The sequence below is a fragment of the Cherax quadricarinatus genome, chromosome 58, assembly GCF_038502225.1.
Source record: "Cherax quadricarinatus isolate ZL_2023a chromosome 58, ASM3850222v1, whole genome shotgun sequence".
NCBI classification, from domain to species: domain Eukaryota; kingdom Metazoa; phylum Arthropoda; class Malacostraca; order Decapoda; family Parastacidae; genus Cherax; species Cherax quadricarinatus.
In genome coordinates this window covers 11,285,444-11,298,440 of record NC_091349.1, presented here as the reverse complement: position 1 = coordinate 11,298,440, position 12,997 = coordinate 11,285,444, and the positions used below count along the sequence as shown (strand labels likewise).

Here is a 12,997-nt window from a genome sequence, read left to right as displayed (position 1 = left end):
TGAGAGTAGTAAACCCCTCAAGGAAGGTTCCTTGATGTTGGTGAGGGGCTCTTGATTTAGGGAATTGGATCTGTGCTCCAGTTCCCCGAATTAAGCCTGAATGCCTTCCACATCCCCCCCCCCCCCGAGGCGCTGTATAATCCTCCGGGTTTAGCGCTTCCCCCTTGATTATAATAATAATAATAATGAGTAGTAATGCTAGGCTTGGGCTAGTCTCTCCCCACACATATGGGAGACTGGCGCCACTGGCTCGTGAAAACATACCCAGTATAGGCCTTCGTAATTCTTAACATTACTGCCTCTAAGTTATGTAAGGTTTGTCAGGAAACCGGACAAGTGTTACCTGACGCGGGTCTTAATTAATATGAGGACCCGCAGCTGGAGCTTTTGGTCATCTGCACGTATAAGTTCTATCAAGCACCTGAACTACTTGGGAACGCTTGGAAGCACTTGACTTGTACTCGTTGGAACGCAGGAGAGAGAAATGTATCATAATCTACACTTTGAAAATCCTGGAAGGAATGGTCCCGAATCTGCACCCAGAAATCACTCCCTAAGAAAGTAAAAGACTGGACTGGCGATGCAAAATGCCCCCAATTAAAGTAGGGGCGCCATTGGTACACTAAGAATAAGCACCATAAGTTTCCAGGGCCCAAGACTGTTCAACAGCCTCCCGCCAAGCATTAGGGGAATTACCAATAGACCCCTGGCTGCCTTCAAGAGGGAGCTGTACAGATACCTAAAGTCATTGCCGGATCAGCCGGGCTGTGGTTCGTACGTTGGACTATGTGCGCCAGCAGTAACCGCCTGGTTGATCAGGCCCTGATCCACCGGGAGGCCTGGTCGTGGACCGGGCCGCGGGGGCGTTGATCCCCGGAATAACGTCCAGGTAGACTCCTGGTAGGACTTCCGCTGGCTTACCCGTCCACCCCTTTAAAAAAAACATGATTATAATTACAGCTATTATTAATAGTTACATATATACTACTACAGGGATATCTTGCTACTCCTACTTACACTTTGGTCACACTTCACAGACACGCACATGCATATATATATATACATACATCTAGGTTTTTCTCCTTTTTCTAAATAGCTCTTGTTCTTTTTTATTTCTTCTATTGTCCATGGGGAAGTGGAAAAGAATCTTTCCTCCGTAAGCCATGCGTGTCGTATGAGGCGACTAAAATGCCGGGAGCAATGGGCTAGTAACCCCTTCTCCTGTATACAATTACTAAAAAAGAGAAGAAGAAAAACTTTATAAAACTGGGTTGCTTAAATGTGCGTGGATGTAGTGCGGATGACAAGAAACAGATGATTGCTGATGTTATGAATGAAAAGAAGTTGGATGTCCTGGCCCTAAGCGAAACAAAGCTGAAGGGGGTAGGAGAGTTTCAGTGGGGGGAAATAAATGGGATTAAATCTGGAGTATCTGAGAGAGTTAGAGCAAAGGAAGGGGTAGCAGTAATGTTAAATGATCAGTTATGGAAGGAGAAAAGAGAATATGAATGTGTAAATTCAAGAATTATGTGGATTAAAGTAAAGGTTGGATGCGAGAAGTGGGTCATAATAAGCGTGTATGCACCTGGAGAAGAGAGGAATGCAGAGGAGAGAGAGAGATTTTGGGAGATGTTAAGTGAATGTATAGGAGCCTTTGAACCAAGTGAGAGAGTAATTGTGGTAGGGGACTTGAATGCTAAAGTAGGAGAAACTTTTAGAGAGGGTGTGGTAGGTAAGTTTGGGGTGCCAGGTGTAAATGATAATGGGAGCCCTTTGATTGAACTTTGTATAGAAAGGGGTTTAGTTATAGGTAATACATATTTTAAGAAAAAGAGGATAAATAAGTATACACGATATGATGTAGGGCGAAATGACAGTAGTTTGTTGGATTATGTATTGGTAGATAAAAGACTGTTGAGTAGACTTCAGGATGTACATGTTTATAGAGGGGCCACAGATATATCAGATCACTTTCTAGTTGTAGCTACACTGAGAGTAAAAGGTAGATGGGATACAAGGAGAATAGAAGCATCAGGGAAGAGAGAGGTGAAGGTTTATAAACTAAAAGAGGAGGCAGTTAGGGTAAGATATAAACAGCTATTGGAGGATAGATGGGCTAATGAGAGCATAGGCAATGGGGTCGAAGAGGTATGGGGTAGGTTTAAAAATGTAGTGTTAGAGTGTTCAGCAGAAGTTTGTGGTTACAGGAAAGTGGGTGCAGGAGGGAAGAGGAGCGATTGGTGGAATGATGATGTAAAGAGAGTAGTAAGGGAGAAAAAGTTAGCATATGAGAAGTTTTTACAAAGTAGAAGTGATGCAAGGAGGGAAGAGTATATGGAGAAAAAGAGAGAAGTTAAGAGAGTGGTGAAGCAATGTAAAAAGAGAGCAAATGAGAGAGTGGGTGAGATGTTATCAACAAATTTTGTTGAAAATAAGAAAAAGTTTTGGAGTGAGATTAACAAGTTAAGAAAGCCTAGAGAACAAATGGATTTGTCAGTTAAAAATAGGAGAGGAGAGTTATTAAATGGAGAGTTAGAGGTATTGGGAAGATGGAAGGAATATTTTGAGGAATTGTTAAATGTTGATGAAGATAGGGAAGCTGTGATTTCGTGTATAGGGCAAGGAGGAATAACATCTTGTAGGAGTGAGGAAGAGCCAGTTGTGAGTGTGGGGGAAGTTCGTGAGGCAGTAGGTAAAATGAAAGGGGGTAAGGCAGCCGGGATTGATGGGATAAAGATAGAAATGTTAAAAGCAGGTGGGGATATAGTTTTGGAGTGGTTGGTGCAATTATTTAATAAATGTATGGAAGAGGGTAAGGTACCTAGGGATTGGCAGAGAGCATGCATAGTTCCTTTGTATAAAGGCAAAGGGGATAAAAGAGAGTGCAAAAATTATAGGGGGATAAGTCTGTTGAGTGTACCTGGTAAAGTGTATGGTAGAGTTATAATTGAAAGAATTAAGAGTAAGACGGAGAATAGGATAGCAGATGAACAAGGAGGCTTTAGGAAAGGTAGGGGGTGTGTGGACCAGGTGTTTACAGTGAAACATATAAGTGAACAGTATTTAGATAAGGCTAAAGAGGTCTTTGTGGCATTTATGGATTTGGAAAAGGCGTATGACAGGGTGGATAGGGGGGCAATGTGGCAGATGTTGCAAGTGTATGGTGTAGGAGGTAGGTTACTGAAAGCAGTGAAGAGTTTTTACGAGGATAGTGAGGCTCAAGTTAGAGTATGTAGGAAAGAGGGAAATTTTTTCCCAGTAAAAGTAGGCCTTAGACAAGGATGTGTGATGTCACCGTGGTTGTTTAATATATTTATAGATGGGGTTGTAAGAGAAGTAAATGCGAGGGTCTTGGCAAGAGGCGTGGAGTTAAAAGATAAAGAATCACACACAAAGTGGGAGTTGTCACAGCTGCTCTTTGCTGATGACACTGTGCTCTTGGGAGATTCTGAAGAGAAGTTGCAGAGATTGGTGGATGAATTTGGTAGGGTGTGCAAAAGAAGAAAATTAAAGGTGAATACAGGAAAGAGTAAGGTTATGAGGATAACAAAAAGATTAGGTGATGAAAGATTGAATATCAGATTGGAGGGAGAGAGTATGGAGGAGGTGAACGTATTCAGATATTTGGGAGTGGACGTGTCAGCGGATGGGTCTATGAAAGATGAGGTGAATCATAGAATTGATGAGGGAAAAAGAGTGAGTGGTGCACTTAGGAGTCTGTGGAGACAAAGAACTTTGTCCTTGGAGGCAAAGAGGGGAATGTATGAGAGTATAGTTTTACCAACGCTCTTATATGGGTGTGAAGCGTGGGTGATGAATGTTGCAGCGAGGAGAAGGCTGGAGGCAGTGGAGATGTCATGTCTGAGGGCAATGTGTGGTGTGAATATAATGCAGAGAATTCGTAGTTTGGAAGTTAGGAGGAGGTGCGGGATTACCAAAACTGTTGTCCAGAGGGCTGAGGAAGGGTTGTTGAGGTGGTTCGGACATGTAGAGAGAATGGAGCGAAACAGAATGACTTCAAGAGTGTATCAGTCTGTAGTGGAAGGAAGGCGGGGTAGGGGTCGGCCTAGGAAGGGTTGGAGGGAGGGGGTAAAGGAGGTTTTGTGTGCGAGGGGCTTGGACTTCCAGCAGGCATGCGTGAGCGTGTTTGATAGGAGTGAATGGAGACAAATGGTTTTTAATACTTGACGTGCTGTTGGAGTGTGAGCAAAGTAACATTTATGAAGGGATTCAGGGAAACCGGCAGGCCGGACTTGAGTCCTGGAGATGGGAAGTACAGTGCCTGCACTCTGAAGGAGGGGTGTTAATGTTGCAGTTTAAAAACTGTAGTGTAAAGCACCCTTCTGGCAAGACAGTGATGGAGTGAATGATGGTGAAAGTTTTTCTTTTTCGGGCCACCCTGCCTTGGTGGGAATCGGCCGGTGTGATAATAAAAAAAAAAAAAAAAAAAAAAAAAAAAAAAAAAAAAAAAAAAAAAAAAAAAAAAAAAAAAAAAAAAATACTACTGCCTCTATGATGAGTTTGTGGCACAAATTATAGTTGTGGATGAGTGAGGAGGGAAATAATCCTTAAATATAGGTTGGACGGACACGGGAGTGGGCGTGAGTTGATCCTGCTTAGCATGGGCGAGTTCGGCAATGTTTATTATTTTTTACTAGGCATTACTATTACAAGGAGCGTAGACAAAATTACATCAGTAACACAATATTAGCAATGGCCCTAATACACTATATATGACCCTAACACACACTATATATGACCCAAATACACACCATATATGGCCTCATTGCACATTATAAATGACCCTATTTTAAACCATAAATTGACCCTATTTGACACCATAAAAACCTGTCTCGCACCATAAATTACCCTATTTCGCACCATAAATGGCCCCATTTCACACCATAAATGGAATTATTTCACACCATAAAAAACCTCTCGCACCATAAATTACCCTATTTCACACCATAAATGGCCCTATTTCATACCATAAAAACCCTGCCTCGCACTATAAATGGCCCTGATACCAATTATTGAATGTTACATTAGCGAGCGTGACCCACGTGTTTGTTTTTGATGGTGTAAATAGAGTGAAAAATGTATAGCAAGATGTATTGTATTTTTGTGTTGTTTAAATATATGTTTTTTTGTACCGTAATTGTGTGTCTCTCTCTCTCTTTCTCTCTTCTATGTCTCTACCTGTCTGTGTTCTCTCTCACCTACTTCTTCATTACCCCTACACAGTACTGGTTTGGTAATAGAGTTGTGGATGAGTGGAACAAACTCCCAAGTACAGTTATAGAGGCCAGAACGTTGTGTAGCTTTAAAAATAGGTTGGATAAATACATGAGTGGGTGTGGGTGGGTGTGAGTTGGACCTGATAGCTTGTGCTACCAGGTTGCCATGTTCCTCCCTTAAGTCAATGTGACCTGACCTGACTAGGTTGGGTGCATTAGCTTAAGCCGGTAGGAGACTTGGACCTGCCTCGCATGGGCCAGTAGGCCTGCTGCACTGTTCCTTCGTTCTTATGTTCTTACCTTCCCCCTCCTCTCTCTCTCTTCCCTCAGTCATCCCGCTTTTTCCCCTTCCCTCCCCCTCCTCCCCGATTCCTCACTTCCCCCCCTGTTGTGATGTGAGGGGGGGGTCGCGTCCTGGGACAGGACCTCCCCTTAATGGCTCTCAGAAAGCTCTTGATAACATAAGAAAGAGCACTGCAGCAGGCCTACTGGTCCATGCTAGGTAAGTCCAACCCACACCCACTGGCCCAAGTCAGGGTCCAGGAACGTCACTCATCCTTCCCCTGGGTCAGGGGTGGTAGCACTTGCAGACTCGATTGAGAAGGCCATTGGTGAAATGCCTATGATTTTAAACTGATGGAAGATAGAGGTATGGGTGTGTGTGGGAAACAAGCAGGTTGCAACACTAGGGTTGGAAACAGTAAATGTATAAAAGGCATTCAGCATGAAGTTATAAATAAAGACAATAGAACAGGTCAGCAAACAAAGGGGGACAGCAGAGGGCAGCAAGGGACTAGCTCCCTTAAGGTTTACTATACTAATAGCAGGAGTGTTAGAAATAAGATAGATGAGCTAAGATTAATTGCAAGTGCAGGAAACATAGATATTATTGCTATAACAGAGACCTGGCTCAATCTGAAAGATAGAGAGATGCCCTCTGAATGTCACATACAAGGCTATAAATTATTCCACACTGACAGGGTCAACAGGAAAGGTGGTGGAGTAGCGATGTATGTCAGAGACAATTTAAATTGTTGTGTTAGACAAGATATTAAATTAGAAGCGTCAGCCACTGAATCTGTTTGGTTACAGCTTCTCGAGGGCCGAGAAAAACTAATTTTGGGTGTGATTTACAGGGCCCCAAATCTTGATAGGGAGTGCAGTAAACTTCTATGGGACAAAATTCGTAAGGCATCTACATACGAAAATGTTGTGCTAATGGGAGATTTCAACTATAGACAGATTGACTGGAGCAATTTGACAGGAAATTTAGAGTCGGGTGACTTTCTTGATACGATCCAGGATTGTTTTTTAAAACAGTTTGTGACAGAGCCAACTAGGGGAAATAACCTCCTTGACTTGGTTCTTGCCAGTAGGGAAACACTAATTAATAATCTTGAGGTTAATGATGAGCTTGGGGAGAGTGATCACAAATCACTAAGTTTTAATATATCATGGAATTCCCCTAATAATGGCAATCAAGTCTCCGTCCCTGACTTTCGCTTGGCTGATTTCATAGGACTGAAAAATTACTTAGGTGGGCTGAACTGGAATGACCTGACTAAGGGTCAGGTAGGTGGTGATGGTTGCCGATATGATGCTTTCCAGGGCATAGTTCTAGCTGCTCAGTCAAATTATGTTCCAAATAGGGAAATCAGATCAAACAAAAATGATCCTAAATGGATGAACAATAGATTAAAATATCTGATTGGTCAAAAGAGAGGCATATATAGGCAAATCAAAAGAGGAGAGGGGCAATTAAGAAATCGATATATTCAGTTAAAGAGAGAAATAAAAAAGGGAATTAGAAAAGCAAAAAGAGATTATGAGGTTAAAGTTGCAAAAGAATCGAAGACTAACCCAAAAGGATTCTTTCAGGTATACAGAAGTAAGATCAGGGATAAGATAGGCCCACTCAAAAGTTCCTCGGGTCAGCTCACTGACAGTGATAAGGAAATGTGTAGAATTTTTAACACATACTTCCTCTCAGTTTTTACACAGGAGGATACCAGCGATATTCCAGTAATGATAAATTATGTAGAACAGGACGATAATAAACTGTGCACTATTAGGGTCACAAGTGACATGGTCCTTAGGCAAATAGATAAATTAAAACCTAACAAATCCCCAGGCCCTGATGAACTGTATGCAAGGGTTCTAAAGGAATGTAAAGAGGAGCTTAGCACACCTTTGGCTAATCTTTTCAACATATCACTACAAACTGGCATGGTGCCAGATAAGTGGAAAATGGCAAATGTGATACCTATTTTCAAAACAGGTGACAGGTCCTTAGCTTCGAACTATAGACCAATAAGCCTAACCTCCATAGTGGGAAAATTTATGGAATCAATAATTGCCGAGGCAGTTCGTAGCCATCTTGAAAAGCATAAATTAATCAACGAATCTCAGCATGGTTTTACAAAGGGGCGTTCCTGCCTTACGAATTTATTAACTTTTTTCACTAAGGTATTTGAGGAGGTAGATCATGGTAATGAATATGATATTGTGTATATGGACTTCAGTAAGGCTTTTGACAGGGTCCCACATCAGAGACTATTGAGGAAAATTAAAGCACATGGAATAGGAGGAGAAATTGTTTCCTGGATAGAGGCATGGTTGACAAATAGGCAGCAGAGAGTTTGCATAAATGGGGAGAAATCAGAGTGGGGAAGCGTCACGAGCGGTGTTCCACAGGGGTCAGTGTTGGGCCCCCTGCTGTTCACAGTCTACATAAACGACATAGATGAGGGCATAAAGAGCGACATCGGCAAGTTTGCCGATGACACCAAAATAGGCCGTCGAATTCATTCTGACGAGGACATTCGAGCACTCCAGGAAGATTTGAATAGACTGATGCAGTGGTCGGAGAAGTGGCAGATGCAGTTTAATATAGACAAATGCAAAGTTCTAAATGTTGGACAGGACAATAACCATGCCACATATAAACTAAATAATGTAGATCTTAATATTACGGATTGCGAAAAAGATTTAGGAGTTCTGGTTAGCAGTAATCTGAAACCAAGACAACAGTGCATAAGTGTTCGCAATAAAGCTAATAGAATCCTTGGCTTCATATCAAGAAGCATAAATAATAGGAGTCCTCAGGTTGTTCTTCAACTCTATACATCCTTGGTTAGGCCTCATTTAGATTATGCTGCACAGTTTTGGTCACCGTATTACAGAATGGATATAAATTCTCTGGAAAATGTACAAAGGAGGATGACAAAGATGATCCCATGTATCAGAAACCTTCCCTATGAGGATAGACTAAGGGCCCTGAAACTGCACTCTCTAGAAAGACGTAGAATTAGGGGGGATATGATTGAGGTGTATAAATGGAAGACAGGAATAAATAAAGGGGATGTAAATAGTGTGCTGAAAATATCTAGCCTAGACAGGACTCGCAGCAATGGTTTTAAGTTGGAAAAATTCAGATTCAGGAAGGATATAGGAAAGTACTGGTTTGGTAATAGAGTTGTGGATGAGTGGAACAAACTTCCAAGTACCGTTATAGAGGCCAGAACGTTGTGTAGCTTTAAAAATAGGTTGGATAAATACATGAGTAGATGTGGGTGGGTGTGAGTTAGACCTGATAGCTTGTGCTAACAGGTCGGTTGCCGTGTTCCTCCCTTAAGTCAATGTGACCTGACCTGACTTGGTTGGGTGCATTGGCTTAAGCCGGTAGGAGACTTGGACCTGCCTCGCATGGGCCAGTAGGCCTTCTGCAGTGTTCCTTCGTTCTTATGTTCTTATGTTCTTAAGAGGGGAACCTCACGGACTTGCATTCCCCCAGGCACTGTAATTCCTACGGGTTTAGCGCTTCCTCTTTAAATAAATATGGGGTGAGGGGACACCCAGCAGTGATAAGCCACACTGGCTTTCCTGGCTTAGTCTGGCTTGATGACGCATCAGACTAAGTTTTCACGTACCTAATAAAGCTTTCTGCTTAGTATGAAAAACGTCAGTGTTATCTGAAAAAAAAATCTTGATCTTATAAAGTCTTCTTAATATGGATAATATCCATTTAATTCGGAAAAGTCTTCTTGATCCCAGTAAAGTATTCTTAATCCCAGTAAAACAGTATTCTTGATCCTAGTAAAATCTTCTTGATCTTAATAAGACAGTCGTCTTCTTAATCTCATTACTCTTCTCAGTCACAGTAAAGTCTTCTTAATGAATATAAAAACTGTATGTTATAGTACCGACAGGTTGTTAAGTAAGATATATGTGCTACAATTATCTTTATTTAGAAATGTTTCGCCTACACAGTTGACTTCTTCAGTCGAGTACAGAGGCAACAGAAGCGATAGAGATGTGAAGACGATGTAATCAGTTCATCACCCTACACGGGCCACCAGACCCGTGGCCAGGTGGCAAAAGCTCTCTCTTCACACGCTGTTCGTCCGAGTTCGACTCCCGGCAAGGGTGGAAACATTGGGTGTATTTCTTTACACCTGTTGTTCCTGTTCACCCATCAGTAAAAATGGGTTAGTCGACTGTAGTGCGTCACATACTCGGACAAAATTGACCTAATTTGCCAGAAATGCTCTGCATAACAAGTGGCTTTCTATATAGTAGTGTGTCATTTATGTCAGCTAGAACTGTATACTTCGTACATGTACTTGTAGAAATAAAAATACGTATTATTATTAAAGACGTAGTTTTGAGGTGGTCAGTCCCTCGACCGGGAGAAGAGCTTTCCTCCATAGTCTCAACTCGACTGAAGACGTCTACTGTGTAAGCGTAACACTTCTGAGTAATGATACCTCACTGTTGCACATGTGTTTTATCAACATATTCTTCTTAATCTCAATAAAATCTTAATACGAAGTCTTTTTCTTTTAACTCAAAGAAAGTCCATTTAATCTCAGTAGATTTTGTTAATCTCAAAAAAGTGTTCTTCTTAATGTAAATAAATTACTTTATTCCTAAAAGTCTTCTTACTCTGAACAGTCTCCTTAAAAATCTGTGTAATCCGTAAAAGTCTTCTTAAAAGTCTGTTTAATCAGTAAAGTCTTCCTTAATCTGTAAAAGTCTTCTTACTGCTGATAAAGTCTTCTTGTTGACCAGGGTCACGCGATGATCATCACCAGCCTGGCAGGTATGAGTGAGGACAGATTAGTGTCAGCAGGCTGGGACAACACAGCCAGGGTGTGGGACCTACACACCCTGGCACCACTCACCACCACACCCTGCACCCTGCCAGGCTGTCCTAACACCCTCGCTGCCTCCCCTGACGGCTGTGTCTTCGCTGCAGGCATCGGTGGCTACCTTTGTAAGATGAAGTTGGTGTAGAACGAAGCTGGTGTAGGATGAACCTGGTAAAGGATGAAGCTGGTGTAGGATGAAGCTGGTAAAGGATGAAGCTGGTGTAGGATGAAGCTGGTAAAGGATGAAGCTGGTGTAGGATGAAGCTGGTAAAGGATGAAGCTGGTGTAGGATGAAGCTGGTGTAGGATGAAGCTGGTGTAGGATGAAGCTGGCGAAAGATGAAGATTTTAATAGTGTGAGGCACCATCACCAGTGTAAGAATACACCAGGAGAGTATACATAAAGACACCGTCAAGAAGACTGACACCAGGAGAGTATACATAGAAACTATCAAGAAGACTGTGACACCAGGAGAGTATACATAGAAACTATCAAGAAGACTGTGACACCAGGAGAGTATACATAGAAACTATCAAGAAGACTGTGACACCAGGAGAGTATACATAGAAACTATCAAGAAGACTGTGACACCAGGAGAGTATACATAGAAACTATCAAGAAGACTGTGACACCAGGAGAGTATACATAGAAACTATCAAGAAGACTGTGACACCAGGAGAGTATACATAGAAACTATCAAGAAGACTGTGACACTAGGAGAGTATACATAGAAACTATCAAGAAGACTGTGACACTAGGAGAGTATACATAGAAACTATCAAGAAGACTGTGACACCAGGAGAGTATACATAGAAATTATCAAGAAGACTGTGACACCAGGAGAGTATACATAGAAACTATCAAGAAGACTGTGACACCAGGAGAGTATACATAAAGACACCATCAAGAATGTGACACCAGGAGAGTATACATAGAAATTATCAAGAAGACTGTGACACCAGGAGAGTATACATAGAAACTATCAAGAAGACTGTGACACCAGGAGAGTATATATAGAAACTATCAAGAAGACTGTGACACCAGGAGAGTATACATAGAAACTATCAAGAAGACTGTGACACCAGGAGAGTATACATAAAGACACCATCAAGAATGTGACACCAGGAGAGTATACATAAAGACACCATCAAGAATGTGACACCAGGCGAGTATACATAGAAATTATCAAGAAGACTGTGACACCAGGAGAGTATACATAGAAATTATCAAGAAGAATGTGACACCAGGAGAGTATACATAAAGACACCATCAAGAATGTGACACCAGGAGAGTATACATAGAAATTATCAAGAAGAATGTGACACCAGGAGAGTATACATAAAGACACCATCAAGACTGTGACACCAGGAGAGTATACATAGAAACTATCAAGAAGACTGTGACACCAGGAGAGTATACATAGAAACTATCAAGAAGACTGTGACACCAGGAGAGTATAAATAAAAACTCTATCAAGAAGGCGCCTATACAAACATTTTCAACAGAAGTCGTCGCCAGCAGACATCATGAAACAACAGAAAACGCCCCAAAATTCTGCTCAGAGACTATTAATCCAGCCGTTGACTATTTCACGAATATTATTATATATAATTTTTATATATAATTTCAAATTGCGTGGCGAGGACTTCAAAGGTGTAAACAAAAAAGAATATTCGTCCTGCAATAATTGTGCTTATTACTTTTTTCAAAATTATTTATTAAAAAAAAAACAAAATATACGTTAGCGCAACTTAGTTGTATTTTAAACAATTATATCTTAATAATTGTTCAGTTTCTCTTTTCAAATATATTAATACTGTAACTTAATATATATAATTAATGCTCTCAAAAACCTATATAATAATTATTAAAATATTTAAATGAAATTATTATTTCTTTCTTTTTATTACATATGTTTAATTTTCGATTAATTGTTATATTAAAATAATATTTATTTATGGGTTATTTCATTATCTTTATATTTTATTCCGAATTCATATTCGTATATTGTGTAGGAGTGGGGGGCGCCGCCCCTGGAAGGTATGATACCTCGTTAATGAGGTGGTGTGGGTGGTTTATGGCTGTTTATTGAGACGTTGTTAATTCCCACAGTGATGGGTAGAGAGTGTGTATAGTGGAGAGATGTGTGGTGTAGACATGAGCCCGGGATGGTGTACAGTAATGTGTTCAGATGAACACATTACTATAGGAAGACAAAACTTCTCCACAGAATGCCATAAACCACATTTTGTGGTTTATGTCGTGCCGAATACATAAAACTTGCTATTTTGGCTTTAATACCAAAGCTCTTCTTGCCGAATAAGGCAAGCGAAAATTTGTGTATGCAGTAATTTCGCAAAAATCATTCTGAACCTAACGAAAAAGATATATTTCATTTTTTGTTTATTATTAAATTATTGTAAACTTATGTAAAATATATTTAGTTGGATTATGCTGAATTAAACTGCGCCTGTTAAAATAAGATTAGATAAGTTTTCTAAGGTTCTTTTGGAACAAAATTCTTAAATTTTAATTAATATAAATTAAAAAATGTCTTGAAACGCATAAGAGAAAATTTTAGAAAGGACTTAATTTTAAATGAGTTCTTGC

The 12,997-nt window shown here is 40.6% G+C and overlaps 1 protein-coding gene across 3 annotated transcripts in view; it reads left to right on the top strand.

Moving 5' to 3' along the window:
• Positions 1-12,345, top strand: part of LOC128698068 (myosin heavy chain kinase B) — a 25,167-nt gene extending 12,822 nt beyond the window's left edge. For 2 of the 3 annotated variants that reach the window (XM_053790154.2, XM_053790155.2), the window contains one exon: positions 10,308-12,345. In XM_053790154.2, coding sequence (XP_053646129.1) covers positions 10,308-10,532 — 225 coding nt within the window. In that variant the 3' untranslated portion in view covers positions 10,533-12,345. The remainder of the gene's footprint in view (positions 1-10,307) is intronic. The other variant, XR_011393626.1, reaches the window with a different exon arrangement.
• The last annotated feature ends 652 nt before the right edge of the window (positions 12,346-12,997 follow it).